General features: G+C 52.6%; 1 protein-coding gene across 2 annotated transcripts in view; it reads right to left on the reverse strand.

Moving 5' to 3' along the window:
• Window positions 1-563: 563 nt before the first annotated feature.
• Window positions 564-18,018, reverse strand: part of ERICH1 (glutamate rich 1) — a 95,742-nt gene continuing 78,287 nt past the window's right edge. The window contains exon 7 of one of the 2 annotated variants that reach the window (XR_009215995.1): window positions 564-3,120. Coding sequence is in view for 1 of the 2 variants with exons in the window: in XM_058524880.1 (XP_058380863.1) it covers window positions 3,098-3,120 (23 nt within the window). In the remaining variant the exon portion in view is untranslated. The remainder of the gene's footprint in view (window positions 3,121-18,018) is intronic. The other variant, XM_058524880.1, reaches the window with a different exon arrangement.

Consider the following 18,018-nt stretch of genomic DNA (forward strand, 5'->3'; position numbering starts at 1 on the left):
TTTTGTGTGCTGTTTGCTATTCTGCTTATTGAATGGAAGCTCATTTCTCTATGATTCTTTGGAAAAGGAGGGTGATGGTTAATTTTATGTGTGAACTGGACTGGGCCATGGTGCCCAGATACTTGGTCAAACATTATTCTGGGTATTTCCGTGAGGGTGTTTTTTGGATGATATTAACACTTAAATGGGTGGACTTTGAGTAAAGCAGATTGCCCTCCTGAATGTGGTGGGCCTCATCCAATCAGCTGAGGGTCTGAACAGAACAAAAGACTGTCTTCCTCCGAACAAGAGAGAATTCTCCAGCAGATGGCCTTCAGACCTAAAATGGAACATTGGCTTTCCTGGGTCTCCAACCAGCCCACTCACCCTGCAGCCTTTGGGCTTGCCAGGCCAATTGTGAGAGCCAATTCCTTATAATAAATCCCTTTATAACTATGTATCTCCTATTGGTTCTATTTCTCAGGAGAACCCTAATGCAGACAGTTAAGTTGAATATACCACACTTTTATTTATAAGGTAAAAACCCAACTCAAGTTATGTCTATTATGTGAACCCTCAACATAGGGCATTATATTTTTCCATAGTTTTTCTTCAGGTTAGTGGTCTCAAGCAGAAAAAAAATTTTCCTGCCCCTAAATGTTCCCCAGCAGCACACTAGATGAGCAGGACTCATGAGATGTCACCAGAAATTACCTTTACTTTTACTTACTGTCCTCTGAAGCTTTTCTGTGGGGACGTTCTTCAGGCAATCCATGATTATCTGCTGTCTCTAATATAATAAAACATCTTAGAGTGGCTTTAGGTCAATGGATCCGTGTAGGTCCTCAGAGAGGCAGATGCAAGAAGGGATCAGAAACACGAGGGCCTGACTGGGGGGAGTGTCTGTGAGAGATGAAGAGTGTGTTCATCTGCCAGGGCTGCTGTAACAAGACACCACAGACTGGGGCTTAAACCCCAGAAACGTATCACCTCAGAGTTCTGGCGGCTGGAAGCCCAAGATCACGGTGTCGGCAGGGTTGGTTCCTTCCGAAGCCGTGAGGAGGAATTTGTTCCGTGTCTCCTCTAGCTTGGTGGCTGCTGGCAATCCTCGGTGCTCCTAGGCTGTGGATGCCTCACCCCACTCTGCCTTCATCTTCACACAGCGTCTCCCCATGTGCATGTCTGTGTCCCCTTTTTATAGGAACATCAGTCATTTTTGGTTAGGGACCCGCCCTGCTCCAGTATGACCTTGTCTCATCTTAAGCAATCACGTCTGAATGACCCTTCTTCCGATGTCACCATCTGAGCACTGGGCATTAGGACTCAACATATGGAATTCTGGGGGACACACTTCACCTAACAAGGGGGAGAAGGAGCAGAGAGAGCTTCAGACACACACAGGGCTAACACTCGTGAGACGAGGGCGAGGACTGGCAGGAAGCACGTCGGACGCACTGCAGGTGAGGACGTGCTGTGGACAGGCCGAGGGACCCAAGCACATGGTGCTCTAGAGGAGGCCTGGGCTGGACGAGTCCTCTGACGTGCTCCATCCTCATGGGAGGAACCGCGGCAGCGTGTCCGAAGTGTGAAGCAGCCATGGCCCAAAGGGGCGGCACCGGGGCTGTGGGTCAGCTGTGCTCCTTCAGCGAGCGCTCGTGGAGGAGATCTGAGTGATGCACCGGCAGAAAGGAAGCGGAGAGGGAGCGTGGGCCATCTCAGTGTGAGTGTAAATGTGAAGATGCCGAGAAATAAACAGAGCTATCCACATCCCAGGTGATGGACAAGAAAACGAACCCCCCCAGGAACACAAGGATCACGGACATGAGAAGATTTGCCAGTGAATCAGCCGCACCTTCCATGACCACTAGTGCAGAACTAGCTGCCCACACTCACCGGCCTGCATGGCTCTGGACTTCATGGGTCAGACATCTGGGAACACTGGGCAGTTCTGCTTGGGTCACCCATGTGGTGCCATCTGGAGGCCTGACGAGGTCCAGCTCCTAAGATGGTTCACTCTCGTTGCTGGTGGCCCTGCTGGTTGGCTGGGGGCTCAACCCATGGGCCTACATTGGTCTCTGGAACGTGGTGGCCTCAAACCTCCAACACAGCAGCCGTTTTCCCCCAGATGAGGAACCCAGGAAATCAGTGGACTCACTGACTTGTCTCGGAAGTCACCCAACATCACTTCCACCACGTTTTTTGGTCAAGGAAATCAGTCTTCTCAGATCCAGGGGAGGGGACAGAGACCACGCCTCTCAAAGGGAAGACTGTCAAACAATTTGTGACCATTCTCCTTAAACTACCACACCACACAGCAGATTAAAGGAGAATAATCAAACTGTGTTCTAAATAGATGCAGAAAATTCCCTAATGACATTTAACCTTTACCTATGAAAAAGTCTCAGAAAATAAAGAATAGAAGGAAATTTGCTATTCTGAGAAAGGCCATATATCAAAACCTATAACAGACATCATATTTGAAGGATAAATTTATATAATTCATACTAAGATCAGGAAAAAGACGAGGATGCCTGGTACCATTGCTACTGTTCAATATAACACACGATGTCCCGGCCAAAAGTGTGACATGAAAATAAAATAATAAGATTAAAGATGGAAAGAAAGTGATAAACTGTTATTATCTGCAGTTAATAAGCTCATCTACATGGAACCCTCCATAGGATCAATACACTTTTAGAACTGATAGGAGATTGAGAATGTTGCCAGATCCAAGATCTGCTTACAAAAATCAGTATCATTCATCTACATCATCAATAATCAACTAGAAAGTATGACAGTAAACAAACAAATGTGTTCCAATGCTCTTAGAGTGAAATGATATGGTAACATTGTAAAAGGTAAAATACGTAGTAAATAAGTAAATAATCACTTACAATAGAACACAACATAAGCACTAGACCATCCCTTTACGTTCTGCCCCTTCCACACTCAGCTACAATCTGCACACAGCCACAGAACATGCCTCATCTTCCACAGGTTCACCCAGAATCTCACCTCTCGGGGCTGGGACCTCCTCTGCTTCCTTCACTACGTGTCCTCAGCGCTCAGAACAGTGGAAGGTGCTCAGTTCGTGTGCATTAAAGGAATGAATGTCTACTCAAGGAGGAGTCAGGAATTGACCTAAGAGAGAAGGCACCAGACTTATGAAGAAGCATTTTTAACTCTACTGAAGGACAAATAAGAAGATATGGACAAATGCGGAGAGACATGTTTTGGGATGTGATAATGTCACATCGTATAGACGCCAACCCTGCTCAAAGACATTCTTGGCAATGCAAACAAAAATCTCAGATGGAATTTTAGGTAAACTGAAAAATATCATTTGAAATCTATACGAAAAACAAAAATACATGAATAGCAAAGTCGATTTTAAAATGTAAAGCAAATGGGGACTCCCCACCTTGTAGTGAGACATACGACAAAGCTGTATTAACAAAACCCATGTGGATGGCTGTAGGACCCAACAGATGGAGCAACACAACAAAGTAGGATTCAGAAATGGGCCTGGAGTCCTACGGGAGACTTGATATCTAATGAAGACGACTTACCACAATCAATAGAGACAGGACAGATTTTTTAAAAGTTGAGATTGAGAAACTTCCTCACTATATGGCGAGAAAAATGAGGATAGATCCTCAACTTTGTCATAACCAATGTGGACTTCACCTGGACTAAACATCAAATGTGAAAGGTAGAATTATAAAGCTATAGAAGAAAGTGAAGATCTTTGAGATCTGGTTATGGGAAAGGAATTTTTACTAAAACTCCAAGTGCACAAATCATCAGGCAAAATATCGGTGGATGTTCACTAAAGATACGATTAGCAGACAGCTGGGATTCTGGGGCAAGACTTTTGCCGTGTCTGAAGTAGACAAGGGATTCCTGCAGGTCAACAAGAGAAGGAAACCCTGCAGAAAAAGAGGAGATGACTGAGTGGGCTCGTCCCAGAGGGAAGCCTCAAGGACACAGACGTGCAGATACTTCCAGAAACTCACTAGGGATTGAGAATGCCAAATAAACCAATAACACTTTACACCCATCCGAATGGCAAAAAGAAAAATAGCAAGGTGGGCGTGCTAAGTGGGGCCAGCGTGTGGGAGGCAGACCGTGCTGTGCCACTGTGGCCGGCATTCTGGAGAGCGACTGGCTGTGCCCGGGGAGGTGGAGCAGCCCACTCTGGGGTGTAAATTCACACGTCTCGGAGTGGTGTTCATGAGATGTCCTCACGGCTGTGGGGAGTCAGGGCGAGCCACCACCACCGGAAGAATTTGTGTGGGAGTTGGTGTGCTTCCTTCTGTCTCAGGTCAGACTGGAGGTGGCCCGGATCCGGGGAAGAGGGGCTGGGCCGGCGGGGTCAGCAGAGGCCTCGTCCTCCACTCCTGCTCTTCTGCTGCCTCCTGACTTGGCCTCGTCTGCAGGTTGAAGTTGGTTTCCACGACCAGGTCACGACGGTCCAGCCACTGGGAAGAGGGATAGACCGTGGCCTGGAAGTCACGCCCTTCGGTTCCCCTAAGAATCTCAGGTCAGATGCAGTTACGTGGCCACCCCCAGCAGGAAGTCACAGCTCGAACCCATTCCTGAAAGGAGGAAGGGGGGATGGGTGCTGTGGACCGTTCCTTGTGCACGGGTGTGGTCGCGTGAGATGCGGTCAACGCAGAGACGGTAGATATCAGAGGAGAGACGTCCGAGGGTGGTCAGGCTCCACAATCACATGAACACACAGCAAAAAGTACATGTCAAAACGGGTTGGCAAAAAACAAGATGAACCGAGAACTGTAGCACACTATTCACGCAGACGCACAACACAGCCACACAAAACAGTGCTGCCCAAGGGTGTGCAGAGTCGCGGGCTCGTGGAGAGGACACGGGAGGGGGGGAGCAGCACAGAGTCAGGGACCCTGCGGCGGCCAGGCGTGTCCTGCCTGAGTGGCCGCACAGTTCCTGCAGCTGGGCCCGAGGAGGAAAGAAAATAGTGGGAAGAGGTGGGAGAGACCGGGAACAAGGGTGTCTCATCAACCCCACACACAGCTTGGACGTGGGCGGTGGAGCTCCCCTCCTCCTGCCCCGGGTAAGGCTGACCCGTCGCCGGGGGACGGTCCCCGGTGACTGCCCGCACCACCCTGACCGTGAGCTGGAACCTCGGAATAGCTGCAAATGACACTTTTCAAAAGTTCCATATTTTGAAAACCCTGGAAAGAAGACGGCTCCTCAAAGGATTGAAAAGAGTTGTTTTATATTTTGACGCTGGGAGAAACCTTCACTTCAGAGATGAAGGTGGGAATGAAGGAGGGAGCCTGACGATCGCGAAACAGAGTAATTCACGCAGAAACCGCGGGGCCTCCCTGCGCGTTCCTACAGAGCATCCCCCACCACCATCTCTGCGTGCGTTTCAGCGGCTTAGCTCCGGTGGGCGTGCTCTGGACGGCTGCACGCAGGTGCCAGAATTCAAAGCTCAGCCAGATGATTTCCACCTTTATTCAAACGCTCCTCCTGAGAAGTCCCACGAGCACACCGCTGTGGAAACGCTGGCCTCAGTCACTGCGTAAACAGACAGTGGATCACTGGCCCAGTGAACTTAGACCTGGGGTCTAAAACTAGCCCACGCTTTACCCCTGTCCACCAAGATCCGGGGAGAGCCGAGGATGGCGTGTCTGCTCTCCTGGAGCTCTGGTTAGAGTAACTCAATATTTAGCTAAAATGACGTGTGTTTCACCCTGAAAATGAGACTGGAGTTTACAGTGGCTTGTGAAAAACGAAAAATGCAGTAATTCAAAATGGCTTTTATATTCAGGGTGTGGAAAGCTGCCTTCTCGGCCAGGAATGAGGCCTCCTTTTACGCTGTGCTGCCCTCAAGGCCAAGATCAGAGAATGTACAAAATAGGCCCCTTTCCTTCTGTGGAACGTTCTCCCACCCACCAGGGAAAGGTGAGTCCCATGGCGTTGACCCAGCTCAGAGGGTCAAGACAGCCCCTCTCTGCCCCTGGGAGCCAGCACCAGGTCATATGAGTCCTCCCATAAGAAGACGGATTCCGATTAGCAAGGCTCCCTCCTGGAAGAGGCGTCAGAGAAGACAGACAGCACCGAGGACAATCCACGCTGGGCGGCTCACCTGGGGCGTGTGGACTGGCCAGCTCCGGGCTGCCAAGATAGCAGGCACCATCTATCAAAGTGTGGGAGATGGACAGCAGGGAGCCTGGAATATATAGGTGGCTGACATACCAGACTTAGATCCACTTCAACAAGCTGGAATCCACGCAGAAGACATTCCCAGGGATCTGTGGGAGAGCGTGGGCGCCCGTGTGCGAACGCGGGGACACCAGCGTGGGAGAGCACAGGGCATGGGAGAGCGTGGACACCAGCATGGGAGAGTGCGGGGCGTGGGAGAGCGTGGACACCAGCGTGGGAGAGTGCGGGGCGTGGGAGAGAGTGGACACCAGCGTGGGAGAGCGTGGACACCAGTGTGAGAGAGCGTGGACACCCAGGTGGCAGAGCGCGGGGCGTGGGAGGCAGGGGACACGTGTCCACCACTCGGTTGGGACATCTTGGGCAGCTGACCCTGGGAGGCCGACGCCTGCCCTCAGCAGTCACCAGGCTTGTCCTGCATGCTTTACAGAAGCACGTGGGGACTCAGCTGTGTCGTAGAAGAATCAAGAAGCTCAGGGCACTCAAGGAGATCGACGAGACAGCAGCCTTCACGTGTTCACTCTTTCTGCTGGGAGCACGTGGAGCTGGACTCTGTAAGTCAAGGGTACACTTGTGCGAGCTGGCGTGTGGTCCTATTTCTCACGGCCCCCTTACGAGGTGGGTATCTCTAGTCTGGCTCTGCAACGAGGTGGAGTAAATTCCCGAGTCGGTATTGAATCCAGGCGGGCCTGACTCTGTGGCACGAGCTCTCCCTACACCTTCCCCCTACCTCTTACTGACACCTTCTAATGAGAGGAAGCATGGAGGAAGCGTTTGTTTTCTCCTGCTTTTGGGGACTGCCAGCTGACTCAGGATGTGACTGTCTGGTGACGAAACAAAGCAGCTCCAGGCACTTTCGGCTCTATCTGTCCATTTCAGTCACTGTCCCCTGCAGGACACTGTCACATCCGAACGTGACTCCTGGAGGCTTGGGGAGCAGATACTCGAGCGAGGCCCCTCAGTGACGGCCCTCAGGCGGCTGGCTCCCTGGGGGTTCCTCCTAGGAGCTGGTCCCAGATCCCTGCTCCGGGCCGGCCCAGCACCAACACAACATCTGCCACGCAGCCCAGCCCAGCCCAGCCAAGGATTTCCAGGGGCAGGAGCTGGGCGTCTCCCACCTCCAGACCCCAAATGGAGTTGGCTCCGTGGTCTCAAGATAACGGGGAGGGGAAGACGGGTAGCGCAGAACGTGAACTCAGATTGCTCTGCCACTTACAGGCTGAACCCTCCAGTCCCCAAGCCTCCTCTGGCTGTGCCATCTGTAAAATGGGCGTCACAGAACAACTGACCCTTTACAAGTGCACTGAGAGGATGAAGCGTTTTCTAAGGGCTGGTTATTGCCGTGGACTGAATTGTGTCCCCTCAAATGCACAGGTTGAAGCCTGAACCCCCCAATGCAACTGTGGACATGGGGCTGGGGGAGGTGATAAAGGTTAAATGAGGTCATGAGGGTGGGCCCTGACCCCGTAGGACTGGTGTACTTATAGGAAGAGGAAGACACCCCAGAGCTCTCTCCGTGTGAGGACACAGCCGGGAAGAGGGTCCCCACAAGGCACCTTGATCTCGGACGTCCGGCCTCCAGAACCACGAGAAACATGTCTGTGGTGTTTGTTACGGCAGCCCTAGCCAACTAACACAGTTATGAACCAATGCACCATCCAACAGACCCTCACGGGGGCTACTGTTTCCTTACTGGTGGCAGAACAAAAGTTCACCCTCCGGGGCCACCTGCAAGGTGACTGCCGTCCTCTGTGACATGTGCTGCTGAGAATGGTCTCCACGCTGCACGGCTCTGTGCCGTCTGCAGAGCACGGGGGCAGCTGGGATCTTATTTGATAAAGCAGGGGGAGGCGGCTGAGATTGCAGAAAGAAACTTTAAATATGCTTATTCGTGATGAAAAGATCCCAAATTAAAACACTGGCGTGTATTATCCAAGGAGACCGTGGAATTTCCTTCAGTATGATTTAGAAATAGACCTAGGATCCCTTCTCTAGGGTGGTTTAAAAACAGTTGAAAGATGGAGTGAAATAATTTTAGCCAAATAAAATACCAGTTTATTTGTGCATCTAAAACCTTGGTGTTCTGGTCTTGCCTGGGTTCAGTGGTTTTAAAAAACATTATTGCTCGGGAGCCGTATCTCCCTGCTTTATTCTTTTCAATGTCTGATTCAGTACAAAATTGATATTTCAAGTAAGTTGAATTAGATGCAGCAAATCAATGTGGGTTATTTTTGGCTTAAATTCATGCTTTGATTCAGCTCAGTTGCTAGTCTAGGCGAAGGAAGGAAAAGACTTTATTTTTTATTGAGTACTTTCTGTGTACCAGGAACTGTGCTGGGTTTTATAGGGGTGAGGGTACCCCAAACCTATCTGATGTTATGAATCACATCATTCATAACATGGGTGGGTGTGGGGATGAGGGGAAGAGGGATTCTGAAAAATACTGGTCAATTCTGAAATCTATATTTTAAAAAAAATTATCCCTGTGCTCCTTGGAGAAATGGCTGACCTCAGCTCTGGGGCCCTGAAAGTATTAGATTTTGGAGACCTGGAGGTTTCAGAGAGCAAGCACGTACTCAAAGGTCACTGGGGGCATGTCGAATGGATGCAAGAGCCAGCTTGAAGGGGCCCCGCTGGACACAGAAAAATCCACGAGTCCATAACGGGAAGAGAGAGACACGGGGGGGAGAGAGACACACAGAAAGACAGAGACACACACAGAGACAGAGAGACACACAGAGATGGAGAGACACACAGAGACGTCGAGACACACAGAGACAGAGAGACACAGAGACGGAGAGAGACACAGAGACGGAGAGACACACAGAGACAGACACATAGAGACGTAGAGACACACAGAGACAGGGAGACACACAGAGACAGAGAGACACACAGACACAGAGAGACACACAGAGATGGAGAGACACACAGAGACAGAGCTGAGAGAACACGTCACCTGCCCCGCCCAGAGGTGACCATCATGTCAACTCTTACTCTGCAATTGGGTGCTACAGCTATCCTGCCTTCTTAAAGAAACAGTGGTTCACCCTCAGCTGATGAGGGCAATGCCTTGTTCACAGAAGAACGCCTGGTAACTAACGCGGAAGGGACGGCAGAACTAGAGCATCAACACTCCTGCAGCCCAAGTGAAACAACTGACGCAGGAAGGGTCGTGAATGGACAGGAAAGCAGTGAGGGGACACTCAGGGACAGGGCACGTGCAGGCCCCCAGATGCACACCCACCCAGGAGGCGACGGCCTTGGACCTGACCTCCAGCGACGGGAGAGTCGGGGGCGGAGGAAGAAGTCATATGACCGGGCGAGGAAACCCGCGGCCTCAGGGAGAACGAGGCCACTCCCAGACCACTGACCAGTCACTTCAGAGTCAGCGCCGAGGGGGAGGCGGGAGGAGCCTGAAGAGACGACCACCGAACGCAGAGCGTAGCCCCACTGGTCCTGGTCTGGAGGACTTTCTGGGGACAACACGGAAGTGAACACGGATGGACAGAGCTGGTGTGAGGCAGCGACCATCCTCGGCTTGTTGGGACAGCCCCGTATGTGCCTGCGGTCCCGGGTAACTATCAACACCAGCGTGTTCACCTTCCACGGGCTCACGGTGGGGGGTGGGGGGAGGTAATTTATATGGTCACTCAACTTAGGGAATTACTGTTAATTTTCTCAGGTGTAAACAATGGTATTGAGTTGATGTAGGATAAAGGCTTTATTCCTAGAAGATGCTGGTTCACAGAAGTTGAGCTGCCTACACAGAGCAGGACCACACAGCTCACGGGACACAGAACTGACTTAAAAAAAGTGTGGTAAACAAAGCTAAACCCAACTTAAGTGGAAACTGGGCAGAGGACTCGAGTAGACATCTCTCCAGAGAGGACGTGCGGATGTGGAGTTTGCTCCAGGAGGGGGACCCGCCTGCGGCTGCCCCTCCCTCCTGCCCTCTCTCCTCCAGAGGAAGGAAGCGTGTTCTTGTTTGTTTTCTAACCAGTTAACGCCGAGAAAACAATCTTGGAGCACAAGGACTCCTGTCTTCCCGAGAAGCTGCCCTTAGTGGTTCTGACTTTCACAGAAGATACAATGTCTTCTACCTTAAGTTTCTGTCTTCTGCCTGAAGTCCTCTGGGCTTCTCAAAAAGGCTGACAGAGAACCCTACACTGGCAGATAGCACTGCTTCCAGCAGCCTGACCCCCACAACATGAGAGCCCCTCACCCCAGCGGCCCCACTGCACCTGCTCCCACGGCCTGGTTCTCACTCAAGCCTCCTCCTCTGAGGCCCTTCCCCTGGAGGTGCACGGCCTCCTGCACACAGCTGCACACCTTCAGAAGGAGCCGGAAGACCCCATCTCCTCTTCATCGCGGGGATCAGAATACGCCACCCCTACGTGCACCCCTTTGCCGTGAGGACTGTTCTCAGCTGAAGACAACTGAGGAACAGCAGGTCTGCCCTTCATCTGCCTAAAGCAGGACGTGAACTTCCATCTGTACCAGCATCTCCTTCTCCTGTGCCGGGAAGAGGAGGACGGCTCCAGACTCGCCTCAGCCCAGATCAGGCACAGGAGCACACGACACACCTGCTGAACAACCCCCATCTCCACGGAAACCCCGTTTCCCATATGCCTCCCCCCACAGCCAGCCGCCCTGGAGCCTGCTCCCCCGTCCCCTGTCCTGTCCCTTCCCCACAAACTCGCTGTTCCTTGTTCAGATGCCATACGAGCCCGAGTTCTGACCACCCTGAGCTACTCATCACAGTCTCTCCCGCGTGTGTGCGTGACACACGTGTGGGCAGACTCGTCTGTCTCCTCCTGTTCATCTTTCCTCATGTAACATGCAGGCCCGAGTGCAGGACCTGCGAGGCCAGAGGGAAGCTTCTGTCCTCCTCTACACCCCTCACAGCGCTTCCTAACCCTCGGGGTGTTCCTGTGGGATCTCGGGAAAGTATGAACTTGTGAGGCTGAGTCTCTGTCCTCCGGAGGCTGCAAATCAGAGCTCAGGTCAGACCGGGACCTGCCACTCTGTCGACGGGTGACTGGGTGACCGGAGGCCTCAGCATGCCCGCTGCTGGGTCCCTCCCTCTCACCTCTGACAGGCCCTTCCCAGGCTCCTGCTTACCCTGGGCTAACACAGCCAGGAGTGGGAGAGGCTCCTGGGCACAGCAAGCTGGGAGAGGGGAAGATGTAAGGACAGCGCTCTGAGAGAAGGCAGGAATGAGCGCCCCCTTCTCCACAGCCACGGCTCAGCGCAGACAGCCTGTGGGGGCCTCGCGAACGTCTTGCCAAGAAGTCTCTGAAAGGTCTCCTTTCTTCTCTCTTGTTCTGCTACTGAAATGTGGCTTCCTCGAATCCCATTTTCAATGTTGATTAATAATTTTATGAATAAATGTTGAATTTTTCCTAATTCAAAATGGTATATGCATAGATAAAATCCATCTTACTACTAAAAAACATATTGAAAACATGAGTGAGCATCTGATGGAACTTATTTTAAAAAGCAGACAATTTGCCAACTGGGCCAACTTGAGTACTTTAATTAAACAAATTCCCTTTAGCCACAGTCACAACAGAAGGCTGCTGAGAACTTTACAATCTTGGAAACCAGATGGCCGTCCTCTCACTGTGTCCTCACAGTTGTCTCTGCAGAGCCTGGGTCCACGCTGGACCGAAGCGTCAGCCCAGGTTCTGGGAAGAGCAGTGGTCTCTGGTTGTGTTTTTCATCTTGGTCCAGCATTTTTTAAGAGATGAGGCCTCTGTCGTCTCTAGACAGGAGACTGTGGCTGTGTGATTCACATTCCTAAGTTCCATTTTATCCTCACGCTCAGACGCCCTGAAGCTACAGGCATGTTGTAAGTGAATCAAACATACAAAGGATAATTAGGCCTGCAGAGACTCGTGTGTGTGTGTGTGTGTGTGTGTGTGTGTGTGTGTGTGTGTGTGTGTGTATTAGTAGATCCAGGACTCGCTTGGAATCCTCTGACATTTAAAAAATCTAATATGAATTTCGTTAGTTCTCTTTTGCCCTTCTCTCATATAGACTTCAAATTTTACAAAAGCACAGGTTTTACATTTCCCAGTGAGTGCTCTGGGAAGCCATACACCGCATCAGGTAGCTCACTCTTTTCTTTCTTGTTGTGGTTTGGTTGTGTAGTTGGTTGGTTGGTTGTGTAGTTGGTTGGTTAGTTGTGTGTGGTTGGTTGTGTGATTGGTTATGTGGGTGGTTGGTTGGGTGGTTGGTTGGTTGTGCAGTTGGTCGTGTGGTTGTGTAGTTGGTTGGTTGGTTGTGTGGTTGGTGGGTTGGGTGGGTGGGTGGTTGCATGGTGGTTAGTTGGTTGTTCCTTTGTTTCTTGGACCCCATTTGCTGAACTAATCACGCTGCTCACTTTTTCCCACAGGACCACTCTTGACCTGCGCACGGCCTTTTCTCTTGCTCATTCTCTCTTGTCCTCATCTATTCATCCATTTTTTCTGTGTCTCCCCATCCCACTCCCCTCTCTGCTGTGGGCAGTCATTCTACCTCGTATCTCTTTATTTGACTGCATTCTTGCAAAATTTCTGCTATGTTTTCTGTGCGTCCATTTTTGATTTATGAAAGTGTTTTACGTGAACATGCCATCACCGTGTTTCTTACTTTCTCCTCCAAGCGTGCTGCTTAGTGCTCCATCTGGGAGGCTGTATGTCCATCCAATTTGTTGCTTCTAACACCTACACCTCATCCTGTCACAATCCCCCTTCCGCTCCCTAGGATGGACACTAGGCAGCCTCCCGCTTCCAGCACCACAAATGATGCTGGAGCGAGTATTTGTGTACATGAACTCAAGACCTGTCTGAAGTTCCCTGGGCTACGCACCAGACGCAGACTGCAGAGCCACAGCAGGGCCCGCACTTAACTTGACCAAGTCGTTCTCAAATCCTCTCCAGATTGGCCACGCTGCCACACTTTCTCCAGCAGTGCAGCCCAGCACCCTCACTGACGACGGCACCCTCACCGATGCCGACACGCTCACCGACGCCAGCACCATCCAGTGTTCCAAACTCTCCTGGCTGCTGTCACTTTTTTTCCCAGCGCCTTAACGAGCTCTGTCTGGCTCAGCCTGCGATTTCAGTTGGCACAAAGGACCCCTGAGTAGTTTGCTCCCTGTGCTTCGGAGGCAGGGTCCTCAGGGGGCTGACTGCCCACCCCGGTCTTGTTATCCTTGGCTCCTGATTCCCGTCTCTCACTCTGGGCCACAGCGTCCTAGACCCCCTGCCCCGTCTCCGCTTGACCTATGTTGAATCCCAGGCCTTCAATTATTCATCCATTCTTTCATTCGACAGGTATTTCTGAGTCTTGCTAGGTGCCAAACCCCGGCCGCAGTACTGAGGACAGGATGTAAAGCACCTCAGACAACTGGGTGGGGGGAGGCCTGTAATCTGCAAGTGGACACAGTGGGCAGCCGTCACGCAGACAAGCACACAGCTAGACGTGGCGAGGGCTGTGAAGGACTAGTTCAGGGCTGTCAGCTGGGGACTAGCTGGGAACCCTGGGGCGTGACGAGGACGTGGCCCGAGGGACGAGCGGCAAGCAGAGAACAGGGGAGCGCTCCTGACACCCGCCGTCAGCATGGAGCCCTGCTCTCAGCTGCGCCTGGTCCCCCCAGAGAACCTCTGCTTCGTCTTCTCTGGAGACGCAGCGCCGTCTCTGCTGGGATCAGACGGGCACGGCCACTGCGCTGCACAGCTGGGGAGGGCCTGGGGGTCAGACAGCTCCCTAACTGTCACAGGAGCCTCCGTGTTTCAGCTGTGCCCTTCAACCTTTCTTCTGCAGAACCTGGTGTTGCCACACCTTGAGCTCCTGGGCTGTCAGCCGGGCTGTGTCTCAGTCCATCCTGGCTGCTCTAACAAAATACCACAGGCTGGGTGGCTTACGAACAACAGAAATTTATTTCTCACAGTTCTGGAGGCTGGAAGTCAAGAACAAGGTGCTGATTCAGATTTTGGTGGGAGCTTGTAGACGGCTGCTTTCTTGCTGTGTCCTCACATGATAAGAGAGAGTGAGCGCTGGTCTCTTCCTCTTTTTCTAAGGGCACTAATCCCATCACAGGGGACCCACCCTCACGACCTCATCTCCCTAATTCTTCCCAAAGACCCCACCTCCTAACACCACCTCATTGGGGGTTAGGGCTTCAACATGTGGATTTTGGGGTGGGTGCAAATGTTCAGTCCATAACACGGGCTATTCTGAGTAAACTGTGTTGGTTCTTGTTGTTTTGTACCAACAGACTAGGATTTGGTTTTCCAGATCTGCTCTGCGCTCTCAGCCTCCCCACATTTGATGCCTTTGCTTCTCTCCTATTCTCCTTGTCACTGTGAGTCATGAGTTTATGCCTTTACAGAAATCTCCCCCGTTCTCTGGTGAGGCTTCAGGAAGGAGACAAGCAGCTGTCATCCACTGTCTGCACCGAAATGTCCGAACACTGTTCACATTTTCTTCCGCGACGTCCACGTCTGTTGGCCTTGGTGTTTCCAGAGGGTGGCTGACCGGCCCACATGTCGCACAAGTGCTTCGACACGCATGTCGTTTCTGGTCACAACTGAACCCCAAACCCCAGGTCCCTGACTCCCTCCCATGGGAGGCATGGACTGGGCCTCCTCGGTGTGACCCCAGAGCAAGGAGAACGGGACATCTGGGCTACGACCAGTATCCGACATGAGGGCCCTTGGTGGCTCCTTCCATGACGACGGCTGCCGCCTCCGCCCAGGTTCCCTTCCCGTCCCCTGTGCACGATGCCACTCCACGCAGGACTGGAGGTGAGCGCCCCGGCTCTGAGGAGAGACTCTCTCCATTCTCTGCACGTCGTGGGCAGGTGGGGACATGATTGTAACCTTTGACTGCGTGCGTCTGTTCCGCCACTGCGAGACCCTCCTCCTCTCCTGGAGCCCTCTGTTAGGGTGGCTGGGGCTGGGGCAGGTGTGATGCTATGATGGAATGTTTGGTTTTCGTCCCAGGTTCCCGACACAAGAGCTTCTAAGTCCCTGGAATCTCCCAGTGAGAAGAGTGTCTTTTTTGTGTGCTAACGAGGTGACTCTTGCTGTCTCCAGAGCTCCAGGATGGGGGCTGGTGGCCAGAGGAACCTCATGTGGTTAGAGGGCTGGAACTTTCATCCCCAGGATCCCACCTCTCTCCAGAGAGGGGAGAGGAAGGGGGCTGGGGACCAACTTCCTCACCAATGGCCAATGAGGCAATCAATCATCCTACGTAACGGAACCTCCATGAAATCCCCGAACAACGGGTTGGGGAGCTTCCAGGTTGGTGAATGCAGCCACATGTGGGGTGGGTGTCCCCCCCAACTCCGAGGGGAGGAAGCTCCTGTGCTTGGGACTCTGGGGGCCTCGCTCTGTGCACCCCTTCATCTGGTGCTCCTCCGCATCCGTCATCTGGTGAACGGAAGTGCTTCCGTGGAGTCAGTGAGCTGTCCTAGCAAATCACTGAGCCGAGGGTCCCCCTCACAGACCAGGAGGCAGAGAGGACCGGTAATTTGAATGAGATCACAGTCAGGCAGTGGCCTGGCAGGTGGTGCTCCCTGGTCTCTCTAACGTGACAGCTCTCCACCCAGCGGGCAGCACTGAGCCGGCTCCTCAGGGCTTCTTCACAGACAGAGTTCCCACAGGACTCCCATTCCCGAAAAGGGCATCATTCGAGGGAAATGATCTGATTTTAGGTCTGTGAAGATGAGGCAGTGTTTTATAACAGAAAAAAAAGATGAGTAGTCAAGATGACCTGTCACGTTGTCTCCAAGAAGAGCACGTTGATTGGACAATCAGCGCCGATTCCTCGAGCTGCGTGGCATCCCCAAGTTACTGTGAAGCTACATCAGAGGACCGATGGGGACCTCTCCTCACCGATACTACTCACCAGCCATCACGTCTGAGATGTAGCCCGAGGCACTTTCCTGTCACTCCGCTGACCCTTTATGCTGTGGTGTCTGGGCGAGCAACCACCCATGCCAGGCACAGCTCGGGTGAGCCCCTGGCCCCACCCGGGAGCTCGGGCGAGTGGCTGGGGGATTTACAACACAGCTGGGGACGTGTCTTAACTGACCACAGGCATCTCCTGGGGACCAAGGAGGAAGGACAGAGCTGCCACTCGGCCACTCGGCCTGGGGCTCAGAGGGGGCCGCCCAGTGGAGGGTCAGGGAGAGATGGCCAGATGTCCAGGAGGAAAGGCCTCGGTCTCTACAGCCCTGCAGGGAGAGAGGGAGGACAGAGAAGAATCAGGAGGAGAAGTGGTTCTGGCAACAAAGGGGAGAGAAAGTCTCTGGAAGCTTCTAGGCTGCTGACGGGGGACCAGGGGGTGGGAGCAGGCGGCTGGAGCAGGGAGAGCTCTGAGTGTCCTGGGTGCTGGTCTCTCCTTCTCTCCCTACTGGGGGCCCCAAACGCCCCCGCCTGCTGCGCCCGCCCCACACCTGCTGGCTCTCCCAACGATGGTGGGTACGGTCCAGGACGGCGGGAATCACTCTGGGGAGTGGACAGCACCACGTGCTCCTCATGGGACGGCCGGACTGCGCCGAAGCTTCCCACCTACACGCCGACCAGCCCTGGCCGTGCCCCAACGCCACAGTGTGCCCAGCGCTGACCTCAGTCTGGCCTCGGCAGGGCTGCCCGTCAGTGAGCGGCAGCCGTGACCTGGACTGGACCTGACGTGGGTGTGCACCCTCCGCACGCTGGGCTCCGTGCACCCTCCTCAGGGATGAAGGAAAAGCTGCTCCGGGGCAGCTTGTTTCAGACAATGAGCCCCGAGGCCAACGCATCAAATGAGGGTAATTTCCACGGACGTTCCTGAAGCAAACCCTTCACCTCCCAACTCCTAGTTTTGAACACGTTCTTACAGAAAAGCTGAAATAACAGCACGCACACGCCCTCCACCCACATTCAGCAACGGCTCGCCTGTCCCACCTTTGCTCATCTTTCTGTGTGTGTAGACGTACACACTTCTTCCTGAATCCTGAGAAAAATCGCAGCCACCGGGAAGCTTCATGCTGCAATCTCAGCGTGTGTCCCTGAGAGCAGGGACACCTCCATGCGTCCTCAGGGACATGCTCGCACCCGGGAAGTTACGTGGAGATAGCGCTGGGCCCAACTCACACGGAGTCCACAGTCCAGTCCCCTGCCCATCCAAAACCATCCTTCCTGGGAGCCTTCCTCCTTTGCGTCCTTCTCTGTGACTGACACCAGGAGGACACGATGGCGGCTGCTCCGCTACTGACGACTTTACACCTGATCCTGGTCAAGGGCAGGGCGGCCACACTGCTCACGGCAAAGGCCTCCCTCCCCACTGTCGTCAGTGAGCAATCTGCGGGCCCCACTTCCCCAAAACACCTCAGCCAGGAGTTCGGCATCCATGGAGGGTCCTTGTCTGAATCAGTTATTCCACAGGGAATTGCCATGGACTTTTCTGTTATTCTCTGACATTTATTAGCTCCCATTTTTTCTGTCTTAACTCTCCCTATGAATATCTTTTCTATTTATCCATATATATCAGCTCATTAAAATCTTTGTTACAATTTTCTTGCATTAATCCCCTGAAAATTCCAGACCGGCAGGAGTATTTTTACATTACATACTTAATATTTATAAATTTGAAATCTGTTCTGCACGTGTCTACCGCTTTACCACTTTTCAAGACAAAAGTCACATATAGAAATACAGATGACTCAAAACATCAAGTTCCAGTTATCAAGAAGGTGCTTTACAATACAGAGCTGGCAGACAAGCTCTTCCTCTATAAAGACACAGAATGAGATAAAAAACAAACTCTCTCTGTGGGAGAAAACTCTGCCCCCACAGCTCCCCT

The sequence above is a fragment of the Diceros bicornis genome, chromosome 29 (genome assembly GCF_020826845.1).
Source record: "Diceros bicornis minor isolate mBicDic1 chromosome 29, mDicBic1.mat.cur, whole genome shotgun sequence".
Classification (NCBI taxonomy): Eukaryota; Metazoa; Chordata; class Mammalia; order Perissodactyla; family Rhinocerotidae; genus Diceros; species Diceros bicornis.